This window comes from Agelaius tricolor, unplaced genomic scaffold (assembly GCF_023055355.1).
Source record: "Agelaius tricolor isolate 1412-34295 unplaced genomic scaffold, bAgeTri1.0.p SCAF_1, whole genome shotgun sequence".
Classification (NCBI taxonomy): Eukaryota; Metazoa; Chordata; class Aves; order Passeriformes; family Icteridae; genus Agelaius; species Agelaius tricolor.
In genome coordinates, this window is record NW_027269261.1 from 21,669,865 (window position 1) to 21,693,375 (window position 23,511).

A 23,511-nucleotide genomic window follows, 5' to 3' on the forward strand; every position below is an offset into this window, starting at 1 on the left:
TTGAAACCAAAGAAAGAATGGTATTGATTTTTCCAGTTCTGATGACACTTGGTGTGTCCTTTGACATTCAGGATCATCTCTCAGGAGATATTTCCTTTACAACTGTCAAATAAAATCAGGCAAATCCAAGTTCACAATTAAGCAACTTCTGCTGCCAGACAACCCTTTGGAGTATAAAGCTACTGAGCACCAGGTTCCTGTATGCCAGTTGACTTATCTGCTTAAGAAGCATGGAATTTCATGTGTGGGTTTAAAGTGATAAGATTTATCTGGTGGAGAAGATTATGTATGCACATTGCAGTGCTACTGGCTTGCTTCACATTAACAAGGAGTAGGTTTAAGATGAATCAAAATCAGTCTTTAAATTGAAGACAGTCTATTTAAATTAGGGTTAAAATTATTGCTGGAACTTTTACATATAGACAAATAGTTTCACTAAGATGAAAGTAAGTTAAAAATGAGGACTGAAGTTTAGTCTCCATGATCAGACTTGCAAATTAAGGTACCAGCTTTTCCTTGATTGTAGTGGGAGTTAGAAACATCATTGGGTTGAAAACCATACCAGTGGACAGGTAGGGACTGAAATCTTCTGGATTTCCTTTGACTCTGTGTCAGTCTGACCTCTGTGTACTTATGTGATTTTGGAAATTGAGACTTGGCCCTTTCAGCTGTTGAATTTTACCTGTTAGCTGTAAAATTTACCCTGTTACTTGTCTGAGATAAATTCATCTGTCAGCAGAGCAAGATTTCTTCATAAACTAGGTGGAATTCTGTGTATGTAGAATTTGTGTTCTTGCAACCCATCCTTAATTCAAAATGATCGGGGACTTGTTTGCTTTCTTTGCTGTGTTGGGTCTGGCTTTTATAGGTCTGGCTTCCATGATGTGAGCCTATAATATTTTGTGGAGTATCTGTATAAGATCTTCAATGCTATGCTTTTTTCCCCACTGCTTCCCTTGGGCACATGCAGCACAGTATCAGACTGAGCTGCTCCTTCTTTTGCCTTGAAGATGTTTAGCAGAGATGATCTTTCAGATTGCAAGATATGTGACCTTTGCACAATGCCATGGCTCATTTCTGTGGCCTGTAGAAAATTGCCCTGCTAATGCTGTTGTAACAGAAAGTTTCCTCTCAAAGAATCTGGTCTAAAGGGTCCTGTTAACTGAGAGGGATTAAACCAAACAGAAGAAGTCTGGCAGGGAAAGTAAATTCCAAAGTTCCAGCCTTTCCATACCTGTATCAGTTGCAATGTGGCATTCTGGCCACGAGAGTAATTCCCATAAGGACCTGCAGAAAGATAATCATAATTCTTAATGTTTTCATTAATACATAACCAATACATTTTCCTTCCTTGCCAAGGGTCCCAGATAACCATGGTGCCTACATACTCCTTGATGGGACCTTTCAGAGGACACACGAGTCTCAAAAGTAGCTGTAGGTATTCACATTAGTACTTGAAAAGTGACTAAGTGCTCCAGTTTTGGAATAACAGCTTAAATAGTATGACACTATTAAAAATACATATTTATTATTGAAATAATGTAAAGTAGATAAGTCCTTCTAGTATCTGCTCTATATCTCACTGTCTTAATTTAGACAAACAGCATTCCTGTTCAGGATGTTTGCCAAGCACCTGTGGAAGAGCTGCTGGAAAGCTGTTCTGCCTTAAACTTCCCTTCTCAGAAATGCTGTTCCACTGCACCTCCTCCAAGTCCATATTCCCACTTGTAGGAATTAACAGTTAGCAGTGGTATAAGCTCCTTTCACTATAGCAGGTCTGCAGTTATATTAGTCTTTAAAGAGTAAAATAATTGACATGCTACAGAGAACAGACTTCTACTCCAGTAAGAAGCAAAAAGCAGTGGCTTTGAATCAGCAGTCTGGTGAGAAGCAAAGTCACCTCCTGTGTTTTTCAGAAGCCTATTTTTGGTTTTCAGTGCATGGAAAAGACATGTTTTATCACTGTCATTGTGTATCAGTCGAACTTTAACACTGCTACAACTGGATTTATGGTATGACATTATACCTCTAGACATGATATATTCTCCAGACATGATCTGCAGAGGTAATCTCTTGCAATTCAATCAGTGGAAACTAGGTAAATTAGTCATCACACAAGTACACATTCAGAGCTATAATAAATTGCTAAGAAAGTCATTATAAAGTTGGAAATAAAAAAGAGTCACTGTTGAGAGGCTTGTCACTGTTCTTTATTATTTATTCTTGGGTCCTGGTTTCCTGGAGGTCTTTCCTCATATGTAGAAACAAAATATAAATGTATTGGAAGTACAGTAGTCCTCTGAGTTTGGAAAGATTTTCAAAAGCAGGCAACTTTCTGTAGATAGATCTGTGCTCATATATTGAAAATGTTGAAACTCTGAAACACTGAAGACTTGGATCAAGCAATTTGCTGAATGTTGCAGCAAATGAGATCTGTGTAAGGCAGCAGAAAATACAGAACTTGGATTCTGTTCAGAAATGGGCTTAAGAATATTGCCTGTCTTTACAGCACACAAAAGGGCTGTTTCAATTTGACTTGACATGTGTTTGCACCATCAACAGAGCCTCTTAACAGGGCTACTTAAAATTCCCAGTAGATTTCAATTTCTCATTTCCTTCAATTTGAAGTTGCTCAAAGAAAACATAAGAAAAAATTGTTTGAAAGTGTAAACTTTCCAGGGAGCTCAAATAAGATGGCCCTCTGTAATGGTGGGAAATACTTAGTTGGACACCCCCTAAGTCTCCCCATTTCATTGTTTTTACCCTTAAAGCCTTTCCTTTAAGAAAGGGAGGTGCTTTTTTTTGTCCCCTCTTCAGAGAGATTGAGACACAAAAACACAGAATAACTTGCCAAAGTTCAACAGAAAGTCTCTGGTGAAGAAAGGAATTTGATTTTTTTTTCCTTTCCTTACATAGGAATAACCACAATATTGCTTATTGCACAATGTCAGTAATTTTCTGGACACAGCACAGAGTTAAATTTTATGAAAGACAAAAACTAGATTAAACTACTAGTGCCTTGTATATCTTTAGCATTTCAAATTTGGGGCAGTTATTCATTTTGAGAAGAATGTTCTTTTTATAAATGGATTTTCCCTCCCTTTTTAATCTTTGGATATTTTTTAAATTATCACTTCATTCTTCTGCTGTACTTTTTCACTGAATATATTGAAATCAGCTTGTCACTGCCAATCTGGAAAAGATTTGGGGCATTTACCAAAATACTTTTTCCATTCCCTTAGTGACAAGAGCCTCTAGCTGATGTGATTTAGGGTTTTGCCATTCCTTGAACTCAGGAGGGCCACCCCACTTTAAACCAGCTAGGGATGGTGCTGGATGTTACTGAAGAGCTTGTTCCAGTTGTTTATGCCAGCAGGAGGTTACAGCACAGCTGGCAAAATTAATGAAAAAAAATTATTTTTAGAAGTTTTGGAGTGAACAATACAGGTCTCCAGCACATAAGAGCTTTAAAACAGAATAGTACTGATTTTAACTACTTTATTTTTTTGTTATGGCATTGACACCCATGAATGGTTTCCCTGAATAAAATTGGACATGTAAAGGCTCATGATTAGAAGGTTTTTCAGCTTTGTATTTGTCTGCTTCAGGCATCAGATTCCATTGTGGTGCCTGTACTATCATGCTCAATTTAATTGAGGTAAGAGGTAAATGAAGTTTTCCCAGAATGCTGCACCAAATTCTCCATTCTTCACAGCAAACATGGGGTCAGCATTTCTGCTGATGTCTCTGCACCTGCTTGTGTGCTGGTGGAACCACTCTGGCTGTGCCTGTGTGTTCCATGCACCATCAGAATGGGTGGCCCTGGAGCTGAACAGCACCTCTCTTCAGCTGATTATGTTGGGATGTGCTGCTGCTCCTGGACCAGCTGTTGAAACCAAGTCTTCATGTCAATGCCCTTCTGGTAGACTTAGAGTCACTTGCAGGAATACATCAGGGAATAATACTAAGTGAAGCAACAAATCCAGCATAAGATGTCCTGTCCAGCTCTTTCTTATGGTGTTTTTTCAAAAGATGACACCATAAATTAAATTTATTCAAGGTCCTTGGCAGTGAAAAGCAGTTTGTATCGCTGGCTCACTTTGGTAGGCAAGAGATAAAAAAAAGCAACATGGCAAGGATGCAGCCAAACTGAGATTAGAAGGATTGATTCCCAGACTCTCAACCCGAGGTCTCCTATTCCTTCAAAACATAATAAAAGCTATGAAACAAAGTTATTAGCTTAAATTGTACATTGGGGACTTGAACATTGAAACAATCATTTATTTTGTTGGCTCAGAAAACCAAATCTGGATAGGGTTGGATGGGCAGATTATCTCAGTGTAAGGGTCATTCTGGGTCTGTAGATAGAAAGTCAGGCACATTAAGTTTCTGATCTCCAGTATTCTGTTAATTTTTTAATACTATGTGCTGGTAATTTTCCATCCACAAATCCTGTCAGGAATTTAGGGGTTTTGAGAAAGAAATAATTTTTTCGTTTGGAAGCAGATTGAAAGAAAATGAACTATCTCAGCCACACTGACAGGTTAAAAAATACAAGTAAATGCTTATCTGCTTCTTAACTTCTTTTTTTCTGGATTAATCAACTTAGGTCAGATACAGAGACAAATTTTTCTGAATCTGGGAAATCTGGTGAATTGGAGATTCAGAGTGGTGTCATGGTCAGGCTGTGTGTAACACAATTCAGTTCCATGATCTGGTTCCTCTTCTGGCCCTACTTCTGTCCTTGTCTGTATCCAGTCCATTTACCTAACTACAGAGTGCTCAAGTTAGGTCTGGTATCACCAAGAGGAGAGATATCAGTGTGCATTTTTCAGTACTTTGTAATATTATCTAATAACACTATCAGCATTAATAATGGTATTAATGCTCTCTACTGATATTTAATATTCTCTAGTATTAAGTCTTTCAGAAGGCAAATGCTTTTTATTTTATCAGATATTAAACAATGAGATTCTCTGTTATTCTCCAGAGTTCAACAATATCAAAGGCTCATGCACTACTTATTGCAAGCCATAATTCTCAGGTACGCAAAACCATGAAAACTGGGAATAATCTGCCACTTGTTCATGTGTTACATTCTGTGCTATTCTTACTTTTTGAAACAAAAGAATGAATACTGACTTGATGTTGTTGCAAGCAGGAGAGGATAAATATTACAGTATTTTCAGAACTATTATTACCTGAGACATTGCTTGTTCTGCTGAATAAACTTAGATTTTTTTTTTTCCTCTAGCAGCTTTTTCTCCTGGGCCTTCCTGCAAGCTCTCCAATCAGTACATCATTCAAGACCACATGGCTGCTCATTTCAAGAAATTGATGTCTGCCGAAGGTGTGCATAGTCTTTAATTACAACAATATCTATGTAGGTAAAAGGTGAAATCAGAGTCAAGGGTATGTTGGTTGCCCCTATTTTTGGCTGGCTGCTGAATTTCTTTCCCTTTTCTTTCCTCCCTCTCTCTGTCACTAACTCAACAGGAGTAGGAGGATTTAAAAGTGAGGCATAAAATGATGTGCCCTAAGAGATATGTAGAACACTCAGTTGGAACTGTAACCTTGTCTTGGGAGAAGCTTGGGAGAATTCTGACTGTTGAAAGATGAAACCACTGAAGAGTAACAGCGGAATTGCAGTTTTTGATGTTTAGAAAGTTACAGTATCAGTCCTAGGTAACCTAGAGGGAAGTTCCACTAACCACATGTAGTCATGTTCCTGAGGGCTCTTCAAATGCTCTCCCTACTGCAAATAGCCACAAACGACTAGAAAGAAAATTCAGAATTAAAAAAAAAAATGTCCTCTGTGAATTGTCTGGAGCTGTGTAAACATCCAGGTGCTTCAGGTGCAGATGAAACAGGTGGAGTTCAATGGCCATAGCTGTAATTAGGTTCCTCCAAGACTTCCAGCCCTTGGGCTCCAAAGGGTTTCTGGCCAAAAAATTCACTGATCTCATGCAGTGAGCTTTATAATAACACAAAACTGTTGAACAATGAACAATAGATGAGATTGCTGCTGTGGTTTTGTTTTGGTTTTGTTTTTTGGGGTTTTTTTTGTCAGGAGACCAATCAATCCTTTTGTAAATTTGCAATGCGAAAAGCTTTATCTTAAACAAGCACAGTGCATCTTTTCATTATGGTGTTGGAATCACTCTTTGAAAGTTTCATGACCTCCACCATGCTACAGTTCATGACCACCCCACTCATATTAGGAAGTGGAGGCCGGATTGCTGCTGTGTGCTTTTGTACACTTTCAGTTTTTCATGGCTAATGGCACAGAAACAGTGAACTCTAGGAGCTGGAGAATTCACATCCTAGAGCTTTACTTATAAATATACAGAAGCATCAGGACTAATTAAGAGCAGCAAACACTGCCATATATAATTCAAATTTTATTCTCAACTGGTGAAGTCTAAATGAGGGAGCAAAGGTCAAAAAAAAAAAGGAAAGTAACAGAGGTGTTTTGCAGTCTTTTTGTCAATTACATTCTTATAGCTCAGAAGAAACTACACAAAAGATATTCTTAGTATAAAAGGAGCCAAATGCTTTGTTCTCAAGCAGGTTTCAATCCTTTTTCAAATGTCAGTCCTGCTCTTCTGCAGCAAAATTCAGTCAATCTGGAGAGAGCTTCTCACAGTAGGTGCTAATCAAAATTTCCAGTGGCTAGAATTTCTAATTCCTAGGTGTTTCACGATCTGAATTTACAGTTCTCAAAAGTCAGATTTGGAACCTTTAATCTTAAAACACTTATTTTTCTTATTATAGTCCTTCATGAATCACACAGATTTTTCTTGTAGAGCTAACTTTTGCATACATATCAGAAACTGCAATATTGCAAGGATATCAAGGTTCTCTTCTGTACACACCTGATGCTGTGAAATGCTGATTTGCCACCTGCTCTGTACAGCTTTACAAGAGATTATAGAATTTTGTGCCTCTGAAAAATCTGGTCAGGGTATAAAGGCCTTCTTCAGTATCCTTCCAAATACTCTCCAATGTTTTTGAAATGCATCTGCTTTTTAAACTATAACTTGTTTGGCCTCACTCCAGACAGTGGCCAGCCCCACATGTCCAAAACTTCTGAGCACTCGTACCATCTACAATTTGCTTTGACATTTGGCAGTAATCACAAAAGTAAAAGATGGAAATTAATCCAGTGTCCTTCAAATGCAACTGGAATACTGAGCTTCTAGGAGATTGCTTTTCCCTCTACAGTCAAAAATACTATTTCCTCAGGTACCTCAGTTATATCCAGGGATATGCAATCTGACATAGAGCTCCATTACCATCCTTAACATCTGCTATATGAATACAGGACTTAATGAAGGCTGAGGAATTCTTGATTCCTCAAAGCTAACTCCATTTAATCTTTTACAATGAAAATCAAATTACCACATGACAGAAAATGTGGTGGGCAAATTGTCTGTAATTGTGCAATGAAATAGCTCCTTTTGCTAGGAAGACTGGTGACCTTGAGCCTCAGGACATCTTGAATCACATCTTGGAGCATCAGTTGGCAGTTTCCCCTCTCTGATAGCAGCTGCATACTTGTCCATGAAATATAAACTTTCTCGGTAGCAGTAAATGCCAATACAAAATTAATGCTGTTTTTCTTAAATTGTAAATTAAAATGAAGGTTAATAAATGTAGCCATACTGGCTCTAATTTCTATACCTAAGTAGACATGGGTGAAGGCCACAAAAATCAGATCCAGATTTGATACTGAACCAGTGACAGCACTGATGAGGTACTTATCTTATGCTTTTATGCAGATAGAGACACGGGGTCAAATCCCCAAATAGTATCATTGCAGCTGTACTTGGTCTAACTCAACTGATTTCACAGCATTTAATCTATGCCAGAGTTTGAGAAGTGACCAAGGACAAAGATAATAGAGAAAATTATGTTCACCAGTAGGGAAAAATTTGGATTTGGTGGTCATTAGATCTGCATTATGTATTAATAATGCTAATATTATGCAGTCTGGTACTATATTCCCATAGGGAATTCAAAACATTATCAGTTTCATCTCTACCCATTTTGCTATGATTATTTGGGATGTCAGTGTTTCATTGGACTGAACCTACTTTTTGTTAACACAGCTGCTGTTGATTCATCTGCACCAAAGAGTTTGCATACCAGTGTTAAATGTGAGTAGTTTTATTTCGGTTTGTTTTGAAAATAGGTCTGCCTCCATTTGTTTGGTTTGGAAACACTTGTCTTCTTTTATGATAAAGGTGATCTTAAAAGGCATATATGTGCCAAAAATATGCATCCTCAGGGTTAAGACAATAGTATCTGGTATCTAATCTAGTATCTGACTTAATTGTATCCAGCACTTGGTTCCTGTTTGCACAGGTACAAGCTAACCTGCAGAGTGTGGCACTTGCTGAAGCACCTACGGCTAGCAGGGCTGTTGGAGTAATAAATTGCTGTAGTTTTCCAGCCCAAATTCAGGCCGCTAGCCCTTTGAATTCCTTGCTATTCCACGCTGCTTTTTGCATTCCCCCAGCTGCTCCGTGTGTCTGTGGACATCGGGCACATGACCGCTGAAACAAATTTGGAGGAATAAATGGGGGTTTGGTAAGGGAACGTCGCACTGCACCTTAACGCCACCTCTTGGCTGAAGCCTGCAGGTCCCAGTGTCAAGGCAGAGTCTCTCCTGCCCTTCCCTTTTTGATAGAAAGGAAGATGGATGAAAAGGAACCCGTTCATACATTTCCCTTCACTTTGGAATGCGTTTCTTTTCCCTCATTCACCAGGTTGTGATGCATATTCTTCTTATCTCTATTCTATCTTCTCTTTCTCTGATAGTTACATACAAGGCAGGACACACACTTCCTACGCAGACACCTCCTGTTTTAAAATGAAATTCAAAAAGCTGGGAAAATGGAAGCTCCAGTTTTTCCAGAGTGCATGCCTAGTGGGAGCCATGCATCCGAGGCCTGCTCTGAGCAGGGCATAACTCACTCAGAAGCAAAGATAGCTCGGAGGCAATGGGGAGATGCAGTTGTCCCAAGATACACTCAAGTCAAGAAGGCAAACATAACCATTGCCCACAAAGAGTCAGAAAAATGTATCATATGAAATCCTCATTAGACAAGAGCCAGAGAACAAGTTCAAGATCATAACACATTACAATCAAAACTTCCTTAACTTTGTTTTTTAGCTCCTCACGCTCAGCAATGTTTTCCTTTTTTTTTCAGAGCTGTCTTTTATATAATAATTTTAAGATTATTATTTTATATTAATCACATTAATAGTGATTAAAGAGTGCTCTAATAATAAAAAGAAATGCCATGGAAAGTTTTCTGAGAACATTAGGTTGACAGAGAAGTGATCCTGACATAGAAGTGTGTGAGTACAATCTCACCTCCTTGAGAATATCAAGAGGACATAGAGTTTGTTCAGCTGGGTTTGCCACAATAACAAGTTTTCCTAGACGATGTATCAGAGGGAAACATTATCTGGGTTTCTTAAAATGCTTTCTTAGGAAGGTACTCATCTTACAGAGCTAAGCAGAATCAAACTGGTTTGTGCAGTTTTTGTTAATTTAGAAGCCCACGCTAGGTACAAGGTGCCTGATGGTCATAGGAGCCACAACATGGTACTCCCAGTCAGCAAAACTGAGGACCCAATATTATTTTTGTCAGTAGCCCACTGGGGAAATGCAAATCACCTGTGTTGTTTAATATTTATCTTCACTAAAAGATACTATATATGAGCTAAGTCCTTTTTCTGACAGGTTAGCTGCAGAAATGTCTGCCTCACCAAAAAAAATTTATCCCTCAAGGAATAAAACTCAAAATTTAGAAGTCACAATGAAAATGTGCATCAGAACTTCTGTGTTCTGAAGCATTAAGTAGGGCAGTGGCACAGTGGAGGTACAGTTGCTGCTTTTGGGGTCGATGTGCAAATCATTACTTTATGGCTACAAAAATAGGTTTCTGTTTATTATTTGCATAATCAAATATCATATGCATAAACAAAATAAATTAAGTCTATTTTGCAGCCTACTAGAATAATGGAAGGACAAAACTAATTTTCTGCTTAGTACAAGATTACAGCTTTTTTTTCTTTTCATGTATGATTTTCTCCCACAACCATCTCCCACTATTACTTTTGCTAGTTACTAAATGTGGAGTGCTTTTAAAACCTTGACATTTATTAGAACTTTGACAGGTACACATTCTGAAGCCATATATTTTTTTATCTGTTCTCAGTCCATACACTCAGATATAACCTCATTTTCCAAATGTGTGAACTGGAACTGTGTTGGATTTTTCCAAATGTGTTGATCTGTGTTGGATACCACACGTTTCAGTGATAGGCTGAAAAGAAAAATCAGGTCACTTGGTAGTGATGGAGACATAGAAAAATCTGTAAAACTAAAGAGAAAGACTGAAACAGCTACAAAGATTAGTTCTGAGAAGCCAGAAGAAAATACAGAGTGCAACACTTCGTTTCATCTTTGAGAATAAATGCACAGCAGATAAAACACTGTACAGAATTTGCTAATATTTCCTATAAATAAACTGCACCATTTCACAAGGCATCTGTAGTGTTGCACTGTGGATTCAGAACTGTACAAAGTGGGAGATGTGCAGTGGATAGGACTTTTTTCCTGAATGTGTTCAGGCATATTTTGGATTTTCAGTTCTAAGCTTTAGAAGGACACTGTTTTAAATTTTTTGCTTCATTGGGCTTTCTGCACTTCTAGATTTCATGAAGCTAATAATGTTGCAGTGGGTAAGAATTAACTGGTTTTTTTCACATAAAAAGTCTTCTAATGACCTCTAAGTATGGTGTGTAAAGAATAGCAAGTGCCAACTTTCATCAATTTCTGAGAATAGAATAGAATAGAATAGAATAGACTAGAATAGAATAGAATAGAATAGAATAGAATAGAATAGAATAGAATAGAATAGAATAGAATAGAATAGAATAGAATGTTCAGCTGGAAGGGACCTACAATGATCATCCAGTCCAACTGCCTGACCAATGCAGGGCTGACCAAATGTTAAAACCTGTTAATAAGAGATTATTCAAATGCCTCTTAAACACTGATGATCTTGGGGCATCAAACACCTCTCTAGGAAGTCTGTTCCAGTGTTTGACCACCCTCTTGAGAAAGAAATGCTTCTTGATGTCCAGTCTGAACCTCCTCTGGCAAAGCTTTGAACCATTCCCACAATTTGTATCACTGGATGAAATAATAGTGAAATAATGGTGAAATAATAGTTGTGTCTCTTTAATGTTAAATTAACATTCAAAATGCTCTTGAAATTGCACAAACTTATGACAAAAGGTAGGGAGAAACAGTTAAGTTTCCTGAGTAGTCACTTCTCTCCAACACAGAGCTGGCTTTGTTGTAGCTGCATTCTTATGCTAAAAATCATGGGACATTTTCAGCTTCCCTGAAAGAATGGAGAAACGTGTCTGTCCCATGCCTTAAGAATAGGAATATTAGCTGGAGATGCAGCAGTGATCAGGGATATGAGAGATACAGTTCATCATCACAAGTGGTGATAAAATTATACAGAGGTGTTTTAAGAGTCATGAGAACAGCATGATTTATGAAAGTACTGTGAAAACAGGAATTCCTTGGCCATTCCAAGTGTCTGTGTAGGAGGATGTTTACATTTCTTACTCTCAGCAGAAGGCAAACTTCCTAGAAAGAACATCTAATGAGTATGGAAAGAGGATAAGGTGTGCTGCTGAAGGCACCAGCGACAAGGTTTCAGAAGAGTGTCTCAGGGATCGAAAAGAAGAATTCATGTTCCAATGGAAATGTGAAAGTTCTGGGGCAAAAAAAATGTTATGAGGCATTGTTTCTATCTGAAAAAAGGAGAAAAGCCAGTGTAATTTTGTTTGAAACCAGTGCTTTATTTATTTATACAGCTCTGAGCCTGAGACTTAAACTCAGCTGTGGCATCCAGAACATCCTTTAAATTTTTCAGTTATTAGGGATTAATAATTAACAATTAATATTAAGTAGTTGAATAACAATTTTTGGACCTTGAAAGCATAATACAGCTCTAGAAATCTCTTCTAACCATAATTTCCAAGTTACAATGATGTTCTGCCCCAGATTCATAGAGTCCATGTTTGAGTCAGATCTCCTGAGGCTGATCAGCTCAGTAAGGGGAGCTGAAACCTTGGCTGATGTACATATGATGCTGTCCCAGATGAGCTAGGAAAAACAAAAAAATAGGAAAAAACACTCATGAAAGATTAATCAAAACAGCCCTAAACAGAAGATCCATAAAGGCAACCCACACCTCATACAGGAGAATGAGCCACCCAAATTAAATTAGTTAATCCTGCAGTTCTGAAAATCTCTTACTAAAGCTCAGCCCTTTGACTCCAAGTCCATCAAAACGGGGAAGTGCAGTGGTCTAAGGCACCTTATCCTAATTCTCTTCCTATTCTCCCACTCCAGGAATGAGAGTATGTCCACCAAGGGCTGCTCTCATGTATTTTTTTAATCCTAGATTTGTAGAATCTGCTCTGCTTCCATTAGGAGAGTACTGGGTATCAGTGCAGCAAAGAACACACACCAGCATGGAGAAGGTGTGCTTGGAAGTGGTCATGTCACTCCACCAAGCTAAAGAATCTCCTGAAGGAAGACCCAAGATAAATCTGCCTCTCTGAGCACACTTTCAGGTGTCCACAACCTTGGTCTTAAGACAAAGACATTCCTTCTCCTCTCTGTTGAGCTACAGTTTGATTACCAAGTCAAGGTCAAGTATCAATGATGGCAAGATGAGCTTTTCAGACCAATGTATGTTTTACACAATTCCCTGGACTATTAAGAGTACAGGATGTACATTTACCCAAAAGGAATTACAAGTAATATTTTATGTAAGTACATGAAGCCATGTGACTGTTTCTTGTTCACCTTTTGGGAAGTGTTGATCATATAATTGCTTCATATGCTGTGAGTCATTTTTATAAATATGAAACCCAAACACACACCAAAAAAATGTGTACAGAAACATATGCTTTAGTAATTGGAAAAAGGAAAAATAGCTTTCTCTGAGAGGAATTTTCTTTTTCCCTGTACCAGCAGAGCATTTAAGTGGTTAGATATGGCACATACTGGTCTTTTTATAATCTGTGGTTTTCCCTTTATAATTCTCTGCATGAGACAGACATTAGTCAAAATAACAATTTCCATTCAGGTTTTAGCCAGTTGAAAATGAAGTTGCTTTGTGATTTTCAAGCCCATAACAACCGTGCAAAAGAACAAGCTGTTTCTCCTAATGGTTCAAAGACATACAAAATTCTGGAATTTTCTCCACAGTTTCTATTAACAGAGTATACAGTTAACTATATAAACATAATTTTATCCTTACAGATGAGGAAGCTCAATTGTCATTAATCTTGGGCAATTGAACAAATCATTTGGTAATCAGTGAAAATTAATGTGTTTGTATAGGCAAACATCAATTTTCTGTCATTGCAGGTTTATGGAATGCTAGTGAGCCTGTTTTTAATAAAAAATGTTGTAGTCTGTAAAAAAATAAATACATACCACCCTCACAAGAGAGCTGCAATGAAGGGATTATCAAGTGTATGACTACTGTTGTCATTCTGCTGCTATCAATGATTAAACAACTTGTCTAGTTCATAAATTCTCCTTGTCACACTGCAAATCCTACACTATGCAGGCAACTCCATTTGGGATCTGAGTTCCCTCACAGTACCACTGCACAATCCAAGATCATCTTCTGGGAGTATCCGCCCAAAATGATGCACCAGCTGGAGCAGAGTAGATGAGTGTTATCATCCTCATTTACAGGGAACAAATTAAGACACCAGAGATTAATTAACATACCTGTGATCACTCAGGAGCTGGGAATTAAGGGATAGTTTTCCAAGTCCTACTATAGTGTTTTAATCACCAAGCCCTCCTTCCCATCAATTTCAGTGTCTGTGCTGTTGAAAGGGGTGCTTTTTAAAAAGGGAGGAAGATTGTAGTGGGAGCTATTGGAGGATGTAGAGAACAGGAGTCTTGTCACAGCCATACTGGACTGACTTTGCCTCTTGCTGCCAAAGGAGAAAGTTGATTACTTTTTGCCTTCCTCCTGGGGAAATTCCTGTTAATGTCAACATGAGCACTCACAGTATTAAAAGGTGCAAAATTTGGCACATGCTTAGAAAACAACATGGCAAAGAACAACGGGCAGTGTCACTTAGAACTGTTTTTTTGCTTTATCTGGTGTTCAGAGATGCTTTTCAGGTGTTCCTCCCCTTTAAAATTGTTGGTATCTACTCATCTGATAGCATTGCAGCATTTAAATATTGGTCAAAAGAAATTATGCTGAACCAAACCTTGGAGCTTACAAAACACCCATGTCCTGTAGCTTAATGTACCAACATAGCCTTTTTGTAAGGACAGCTAGCATAGAAAAAAGCCTCTGAAATCAAATCTAAGTATTTGAGCCTCACTTACCACTGGTTTCTGTGGAAGAAATGGTCTTCTTTGCACTGAAATGCCAAAATAAATAGTTCCCCCACCAGACAAACTGTTAGCAGTGCAGACCACAGCACCTGGCCCATAGATGTGAACTTCATGAGTTACTCTCCTTGTATCCCTGTGTATTGCACTAGCCAAAATCTAATATTATATCAATTATAAATAGCAGCAAAAATTGAGAAAAAATGAGGTTTTGGAGAAGTTGATAAGTGATCTGTGATGACTGGTACATATCTCTGAGTTTCACAAACACAGCAAGAATAAACTGTTGGGGTTGTATCACCTATTTTTCCCTTAGTCTTCTCTGCATTCATTGCTACTTCTGAGAGTTGTGGGGAAAGGGTTCAGGTGTCCAAACCTTGTTTATTTACATCCCACTTCTCATTAAAGTGTTCCAAAGGCTAACTTACCTTGCAATGAAGAACACATACCTCTCCTTTAGGATGCATTTGCACTGTTTCATTTCTGTTCTGTTTATAGGTAATCCTAAGCAGGAATAAAGTTACTTCTTAATCATCCTTTTGCACAAATAAATACATTCAGCTCCTTAAATCTGACTCTTTGGAGAGTGTTTTCCAGAGTTCGTTGTACTTATTGATCTTTTCTGTATCCTTCCCAATTTTTAAATGCTTCTTGAGTAGTAAGGTTTTAAAGCAGGATGTGTAATTCTAGCAACAACTGTTGAGGAAGAAGTAAAGGCCTCCTGTACTTACACATGAGGTTTCCTCTCCTTATGGGCAGTGGTATTACACTAATTTTGGCTCCACTGTTGCTGTGGGAAATTACAGGTAGCTGTTTGTCTAGAAGAAAGTATGAATGTTTTTTCAGTGACAGTGATTCCCAGGTAAGACTCTCCTTCTTTAGGTAAGAGCCTGCCTTTTCACAGTGGGGATGTTCCATTATCCATGCTGAAAAGTATTCTGCTACATCTGAGCAAGGCACATCACTTTGTTACAGTAAACCACTCCTTTATTATTCATGAGTTCCCAAACTGTAATTATTCAAGCTTTATGAAAAATTATTTTATGTTTTCTTTCAGATAAATGAAAGAAATAATTTAATATTACAATATCAAAAGTGATATTTGCTTTAGAAACACCTGCTAATTACATTTTCAGATCTCCCAATTCACCATTTTGGAAACACCTGTAATTTTGTTCTAATTTCTGAGTCAAAATGCCATGCTGAACATACAGAACAAAGCCAGGGAGCTTACAGAAGTCTTTTAAACAAACACCTTTATCTCATGCAACCACAATCAAAATCTCTTTTTTACTTATCTAGCTAGCATGGTTCTGTGTTTAACCTTTTTGGCTGGTGCTGCTCACGTTACTTACCTCAAATGAGTCTTGTAACAGCCTTTCAGTTGTTATGCTCAGGACTGATACTAGCCTGGAGTTCATTTACCACTCTTGCTTTTCTCTTTTCCCCACAGTCCTTTGAAACTTCCTTGTTTTTTCAAAAGTCGTTAGGAATTAAACACCAGCCAACTGTTTTAAAACTCTTGGTAGGAATTAAACAAGAACTCCCACTCTGAGTCAAGAATGAAGGCATGAGCCAAGGTGTGGATTCTATTTCTAACTATAATCACTGTTTTGTAACATCTGATAAACAACTTCAGGGAAGCCTCTTCTGGTTTTATATCCCATGCTCATACTTGGGCCATAATGTTCTGCCTTAGACCCAAAAATAACCTTCTATTTTAAGAGGCAGCTGTGCATGCAATCTAAGGTGTTTAACAACCCTTCTTCCTATGTAAGATAGTAAGTATCTTCCTATGTAAGATAAGCAGACCTAAAAGGCACTGGATTTAAAAAAAAACCAAAATCCACTCAGATTTCTTTTATTTCCTTCAGATCAGCCAATATTATCAGCTAAGCTTCTTCTACTATATCAGGTAAGTTAGTGCCCACTCATTTCATACACAGGACTTCCCCACAGCAGCAAAGGAAAGACAAGGTGTTTTATCAAATGGGAAGCAACAAGAACTGCCAGGAAAACAGAGTGGGAGCTAGAGCATCTGATCTTCCTGTGGTTTACAGGGACCAGATTACAACCAAATCCCTTTCATTTTCTCTGTTTTTGTCACATTGACAAGTATAGATACCAGTACAAGTACCAGTGAAATTGTTCTCCTGCATTGATAAATTAATGCCTGCCACAGTAGGCAGGACAATAAATTAACAAGCAAATGAGCTTAAGAGAAAGGCCGTTGAATACATTTCCCTAAATAACTTCTGCACTGGCCACACTACATGATTCTATTCCCTGGGAAGCAGTTCAGGCAGTTCTTAAACTCTTCAGCTAAGACATGAAATCAGAAGTCAAGGGAAGACTTATTTTTGCTTTTCTAAAAGAAGAAGAAAGAAACCCCAAGCATCATGCAAAGTTTGCATGCTATTTTCTATTTTGTTCTTGGTCATTGCTGTTTTTAAAAAGCATTTGGAGAAAGGCATAATGTGCAGGTGACTGTTTTTGCCTACAGAGAAACTGGAGAGCAGGGCTGGAAAGTGTTTAGGCAAGTAAATCCCTTGGCGGTCATGTCAGCAAACCAGGATCTGCTGCAGGACCCCTCAGTCAGCCTCACTTGCCTGTGGCACATACAAAATCCAGCACATGAAACTATCAGGAAAGGGGAGGGAGAGTTGTTATGAGTCTTTCTGCCCAGGAGCTTTTGCTAATTCCTCAAAGCATAAAACTATAATGCACTGTAATAGGATGTATTTGAATAGGCTTGCTGCCATGCGGCATGTTTATAACCCATATTTATAGTCAAAATATCAGTGAAACACTAGACAAAAGCTGTTTAAAACCTGTGGCTCTTTGACCTGGAACATTTTATTGTCTTGCCCTTGGCAAAGCTTGCTGAAGGCTCAGTTGTCCTGCCTCACCTGTGCCCAGACAGAAGGGAGGAGTGGCACGGATGTCACTTTTTCCTGAGGCCTCCCAAGCCATTGGCACAGTCCTGAAAGAAACCTGGTACCCTGACTGGTGGCACTGTTGCACAGACGCCACACATGCTGCCTTGCCTGCTATTTTTCACATGACTGCAGAATGCAAAGTCTTTAATCAGAATGGGGGGGTTCCTGTGATTGAGCCCATGAAAACCGAGATAAATGAGGATGGTGTTAATCTCTGCCTGAGCGCGACTGAGCAAGTACATTTTGTTATTTGTTCCAGTGAGTTGTATAATCCTGCTTCCCAGTCATCCAAATAGGATTTAGCATTGTCAACATGTTTTTCTTAATAGGATGATGCTATGAATTCATGTCTATGCAAGACTGGAAAGCCAGATTACATGTCACAGGAGACTATATATTGGTTTTAGCTGTCAATGAAATCTGTTTTTTTCAATGAAAAGGACACAGCTTTGAGGCTGTCTTAGACTGTAGGAGGGTGTGCCCCATATAAGACCCCTCACAAACTTTGGCGCAACCATCCATTTAGAGAAGTATATAAGCATATGTTTTGTTTTGTTTTGTTTTTAAATAAAATTCAGCTGTTTCCTTTCCAAAATGAATAGTACTGTAAGGCTAACACCCAGTAATTCTCCTATTAATTCAGAAATTTGCAATACTAAATACAGGTTGGTGCATCTCCCCCTTGAAAAAAACCCATGTTTAGTAAAAGCTCCTTTGCCAGGTTTCAGGTGTTATTCGGTGACATTATTAGTGAGATGGCCTGCAATTACACCCCTTCAGAGGAGGAGCTGTTGATTTTCACTGGCAAAAAAATTGAAACATATTATGAGGACAAGTTTAGTCTCTTGCCACAGTAGCAATGTAAGGGGACCCTGGGTTGATCATGAACCAGTTGTGAATTTTGACAGGAATAAGTCATTATTAATCAAAGCATCATCACACTACAGAAGCCACATTTCACCAGCCCTCCTGAAGCCTTTCCAGCTCTCTAGAATTGTATCTTCAAGTAGCCTCTGCAGCTGCACCCTCAGGGGAGGGAGAAGAATTATTTCTTTGCTGGCCTGCCTGGCAGTATTGGCTTGTGCTACCATGTGCCAGAGCTCCACAGGATGAGGAAATTCTTACAGAGCTGCATCTTCAACTCAAAAAGTCATATGCAGCTCACAGGACCTCAGTGAACCCCACTTAATCAATATTTTGTGTGAGTCCCTAGTTTCAGCTAGAACTAGGGGGGGGGGGGGGGAGGGTATTTTTTAAACATACCTCTACAAAAAGAAATGTGTTGTTGCCCATCAACATATACTTTCTCTCAGAGCTGGGCATGGAAGGAACACAGCAGGTAAAAAGAGTTGAAAATTTTGGTCATGCATCATTCCTGTTTGCATTGTTAAAAGTAAGGTTCTGACAAAGGATGGTGAATTGTGAGAAGCTTTGCAGTATACACAGAGCCCTGTGGGCTTCTATAGTCTTGGGTAATTGATATCTGCTTCCAGCCTCTGTATTTTCTTCTTATTATTTTATAATACTCAATATATAATATATTACATATTAAATTCTATAATATGCTATATAGTAATAATGATAAAAAGAATAAGTGTTCTTATTTCTACACCCACTTGCATATTTTCAGGAAGATCAGAAGGTTGTGAAATCATCTAATGGTTTGGGTTGACAGGGATCTTAGAGATCATCTGGTTCCAATTCCCCTGCCATTGCCAGGGACGCCCTGCATTAGATCAGGTTGCACAGAGCCCCACCCAACCTGGCCTTGGACACTTCAGGTGTGGGTCGTCCACAGCTTCTGTGCCCGTGACAAAGGGTTGAGTCTGTTTCTGTTCATTTTGTGTGTGAGGAACTAACAAGAGAGTAACCCTACTCTTCTCAGGCTGAGTTTGACCAGTGCAGAATGAGGACTTTGTTGGGATTGCTGCCTGCACAGACCACAGTGGCAGCCTGACTTTGGTAACTCAACTCTTAGTACGTAGACTCGAATCCTTACTCAAATGTCTCAGCTCTTCTGTTTTGACCTGTCTCAGCTTCTGTCTAAGATAGGGGAAAGGATGCACAGGGTGGGAACAAAATGTTACCATGCTCTCTTATCCCTTCAGTAGCTCATTACTGACTTTGTGAGGGATGTAAAGAGTCCTGGCTCACACTGATTTCAAATTCAGATGCATGCTGAGCATAGGAGCAGCAAGAGCCAACTGTAAAAGGTAAAATGATTGCCTTCTCTGATTGCTGCGTGGAGGAGGAGACAGAATAGTCTTTAGTGGCCAAAAATAATAATGAAGAGCGATACTCTATGACCTGATCATTGACTTAACAGGAGCAGACTGTATTTTCATATTTACATGTACAGACAAGGACCAGCAGAAAAGAGACAGACTAATTCAAACCCTTGATAAATACAAGGATCTTGTATGTGATCTTCCTGCCTCACCAGTCAAGTGCAGAAGTATTTTTCCAAACCAGCAGAAGGTATGTGATGTTTTGATAGCATAAGACCTGTCACAGAGGTGGCCTTGAGCCACATGAAAAAGCCCATTTTCCCCTTAGTTAGCTGTGCTCTGTGGTGTGGGGAGTGCCTGTAGCACAGCAGTTATGGGCAGGTTTGTTCAGTGTGGCTTTCTATAGTCTAGTCAAGTAGAGATAATATTTGACTCTCAGTTTTTCCACCTGGCACCTGTCCTCCCACTGAATTGTTTCTGTCCCTACATGGCCTACAGTGACAGGTATCCATGTCATGGCTGTGTGTATGTGACTAAAATGTGTTCAAGAAAACACAGTGTTTTCAAGAGAATTATTTGTGTTGTTTTACAGTATTCCCTGAATTTTGGAACACTGCTTATTGGTAAAACCAAGACCCTAACTAATTAATTCTGTTTCTATATATTCTATATATATATTCTGGGACAGCCTTCCTTGCAGCAGGAGCCAGCCTCAGAGTCCTTGAAGTGAACTTCTGATGTGATACAGAGAGGGGCTGCTCTCTCTTTGTCCTGGGATAGTTGCTCTGACCAGACAGTGGGTGACCATAAACTGGACAGTCCCATATTAATGTGTGTAGACTTGCTCTTCACCAAACTCTGCCAGTGGACCTCATCTCAACAAATTCTTGCACAACATTTCATCTACCATAGCCCAGTGTCTCTCTCAGGCAGAAATTCCTCAGCAGACTATATTTAGGTTGTAAGACTTTCTATAATTTGAGAATCATAGTGGGTTTACCATTAGATTTCCGATGATATTGTTTACAAACATCATCCAGTTCAAACATGCATTATTTTGTTTTGTAAAATCTTTCTCCCAGTGAGATGAATAGCAATAGATCACAATTTCACCTGGGGTATTTGTGAGGAAAGCAGTGGCTCTGTTTGACTTCAAACTCATGAGATGATGCCATGCTCACACCTGCACAGGCACACAAGAAGAGAGAACAGAAGATACCATTGAAGGAGGACTGTGAGACTGCCATTGAGTCATCAGCTCCATAGGCAATAATACACAATCCCCAAGGAAGAAAAAATTTCCTGTTCTCCTTCTGTCAGCCCTGGCAAGGAAAATGAGATTTCTGTAATTTCCCAAGACTACTTGTTATTAGAAACCTCAGCTTAGTAAAGAGAAGGAAGGGAAAGGAAACTAGATAAAGGACTGGTTAATTAGCTCAAGCACAGTGGCAGGATGGCTTTACTGACTAACCACCAACTGTGGTTCCCAGAACTGATCAAGTCAGTTCTTAAAACCAATAGAGCCAGTTTGAAAACAGGTTCTTAAAATTCTTCCTGCATGAGCTACTTTGTTGGAAATAGTGTCTGTAGCAAATTCTTGTGTAATTTTTCTGTCAGTTTTGTTCTTTAACTTTCAGATCAACTGGGCACTGTTGGAAAATGGTCACCCACTGTCTGGTCAGAGCAACTATCCCAGGACAAAGAGAGAGCAGCCCCTCTCTGTATCACATCAGAAGTTCACTTCAAGGACTCTGAGGCTGGCTCCTGCTGCAAGGAAGGCTGTTCCAAATACTGCTCTGTGTGCTTTGTGTCACACACCGGTTCACAGTCCTAAAGCCCACAGATCATCTCCTTCACCCCTCCTGCAGCCTCACATGCCTTTGGGTAGTCACAACAGGAGGAAGGCATTTCAAAACTCTGTTCATACAGCCTACTCTGGGGACCTCCTTGACAAACACGCAATTTACTTTACAGAAAAGAAGCAGTGTTTTACCCCTTGGATCTTGAAGACATCACATCAACCTTTTCTTGTAAAATATAGGTATTATAATCCTCCTTCCAGAAAAAGGAGCTCCTCCCCAAGCAGACCATCAATTAAATCAGCAGGCACCAACAGCAAAGAGAGAGAAGGCTTACACAGGTGCTGACATCAATGCTAAAAGTTACACAATTTTGTTTTCAAACACATCATTTGAATCATAACTGTTTCTCACTGTACTTTTAATCTTTATGATTTTTAGAGGATGCACATATGAGACCACATTCTGCTCACTTTCCTCAGCAGCCAGTTGAGGTTAGTGTACCCAGTGAGTTACAAAGACAAAAGGGCAGAAAACACTACTCATAAGCTGACCAAACACAAAAGCTGTCCTGGTTATGTGGAAATGAAATGGGTAATGGAGTCAGTGGCTTTGGGGAATCTTTGTTAAGAGCAAAACCAAAATGTTCAAGTATCTTATGAGAAGTGACTAAGATAATTGAGAAATCCAGCATGCAGGGCCAGATAGGGTCAACAGGCATCTGTGAATAAAAAAGGAGCACCTAAGTAACTGGTCTCTCTGCGAAACACAAATGAGACACTGTGATGTGGAAAACAGTGTATCCCAAGACAAATCTGCTCTTCTGAGAGCGGACCTCTTTCCTACTTGACTGAACTCTTGCTTTTTGGTCGGTTTACAGCCTTTCATTCCATCCAAATAATAACTTGGAGCCCAGAAATGTCCAGACAAAGTGCTATTCACTCTGACTACAGTCACAGGTCATGCAAGATTTTGTCTGGAAGTTGCATTCCATTAGTGATCTGGATTTTCAAGATGAATGGTGAATTGATTTAGGAAATTTTACTGCACTTAAAAATAAGGGTTGCTTAACAATACCCAAAGCCCAGCATGATAGAGGAGTTTTGTATACTTCCTTGATGCCCCTTTACAGCAGCCATGCTGAATTTCTACACCACTCAGCCAAGGAACCACGGGCATGATATGTGATAGCCTTGTGCTTGATAGTACTATTTCAGTCCTTGTTCCAACCACCAAAACCTTCATTAACAATGTGAGCTGGACAAGCTCCTACTTTCATTTGATGACCTGATCTGATTTTCTATGTCCTCTTTCAAAAACATAAATGTATTTTGCATGTCCTTCTGAATAAAATGCTGTTGTATTTGTATGGAATCTGTAAAGATTTTCAATTTTGACAGAAATTCTGATTTTCTTTGTATTTTCTTCCTTTCTCTCAGGTTATACAAGCTGATTTCCATTTCTGCTAACATGAACCTACCCAATAATAATACTTGTTCACTATTTCCATGAGTGATTGACACCCAAGACATTTATTTCACATGAGCTGGAATGTGATATAGTTGTGATTTTGATATGTTGTGAAATCAGATTATTTCCCCTGGTACTCTGAATGGAAATAAATAATGATAATACAAAGATAATTAAACAAATTATTTACTTTTTTCTCCTTTTCATTTTTGTGGCAGAACCATGAATTGTGGAGTCATGATTCTGAAATGCCACTTTCTCCAGGACTACAACTTGAAGAAGTATAAGTCAAATGTTTGTTTGTCCCTTTTAACTATTTCTAAGCTTCATATCAAAATATTAAAGTAGAAATCTAGTGGAAAATAGAAAACATGACACAAAAGCCTATTACCAATGGCTGCATGCAGAGAGTAGAGGGATTCTATTGGGAATAAAGGATTCAGCTACTTGCTTGGGAAATGTGGAATCAGAAAGTTGGAAGAGCTTTTCAAGGTCATGCTCTTACTGTATTAGTCTTAACATATTTAGCCTGCCTTTTACTGTAGGCAAGCTAAATATGTTAAGACTAATAAATAAACAATATTAAAACTATCTTCTGGTAC

General features: G+C 38.8%; 1 protein-coding gene across 1 annotated transcript in view; it reads left to right on the forward strand.

Annotated features, from left to right (window-relative positions):
* The first annotated feature begins 1,373 nt into the window (after positions 1-1,373).
* Positions 1,374-23,511, forward strand: part of LOC139584797 (spermatogenesis-associated protein 7-like) — a 34,943-nt gene continuing 12,805 nt past the window's right edge. The window contains exons 1-7 of the mRNA XM_071424938.1: positions 1,374-1,434; positions 5,258-5,350; positions 8,112-8,159; positions 19,772-19,890; positions 21,278-21,779; positions 21,872-21,933; positions 23,174-23,190. Coding sequence (XP_071281039.1) covers positions 1,374-1,434; positions 5,258-5,350; positions 8,112-8,159; positions 19,772-19,890; positions 21,278-21,779; positions 21,872-21,933; positions 23,174-23,190 — 902 coding nt within the window. The remainder of the gene's footprint in view (positions 1,435-5,257; positions 5,351-8,111; positions 8,160-19,771; positions 19,891-21,277; positions 21,780-21,871; positions 21,934-23,173; positions 23,191-23,511) is intronic.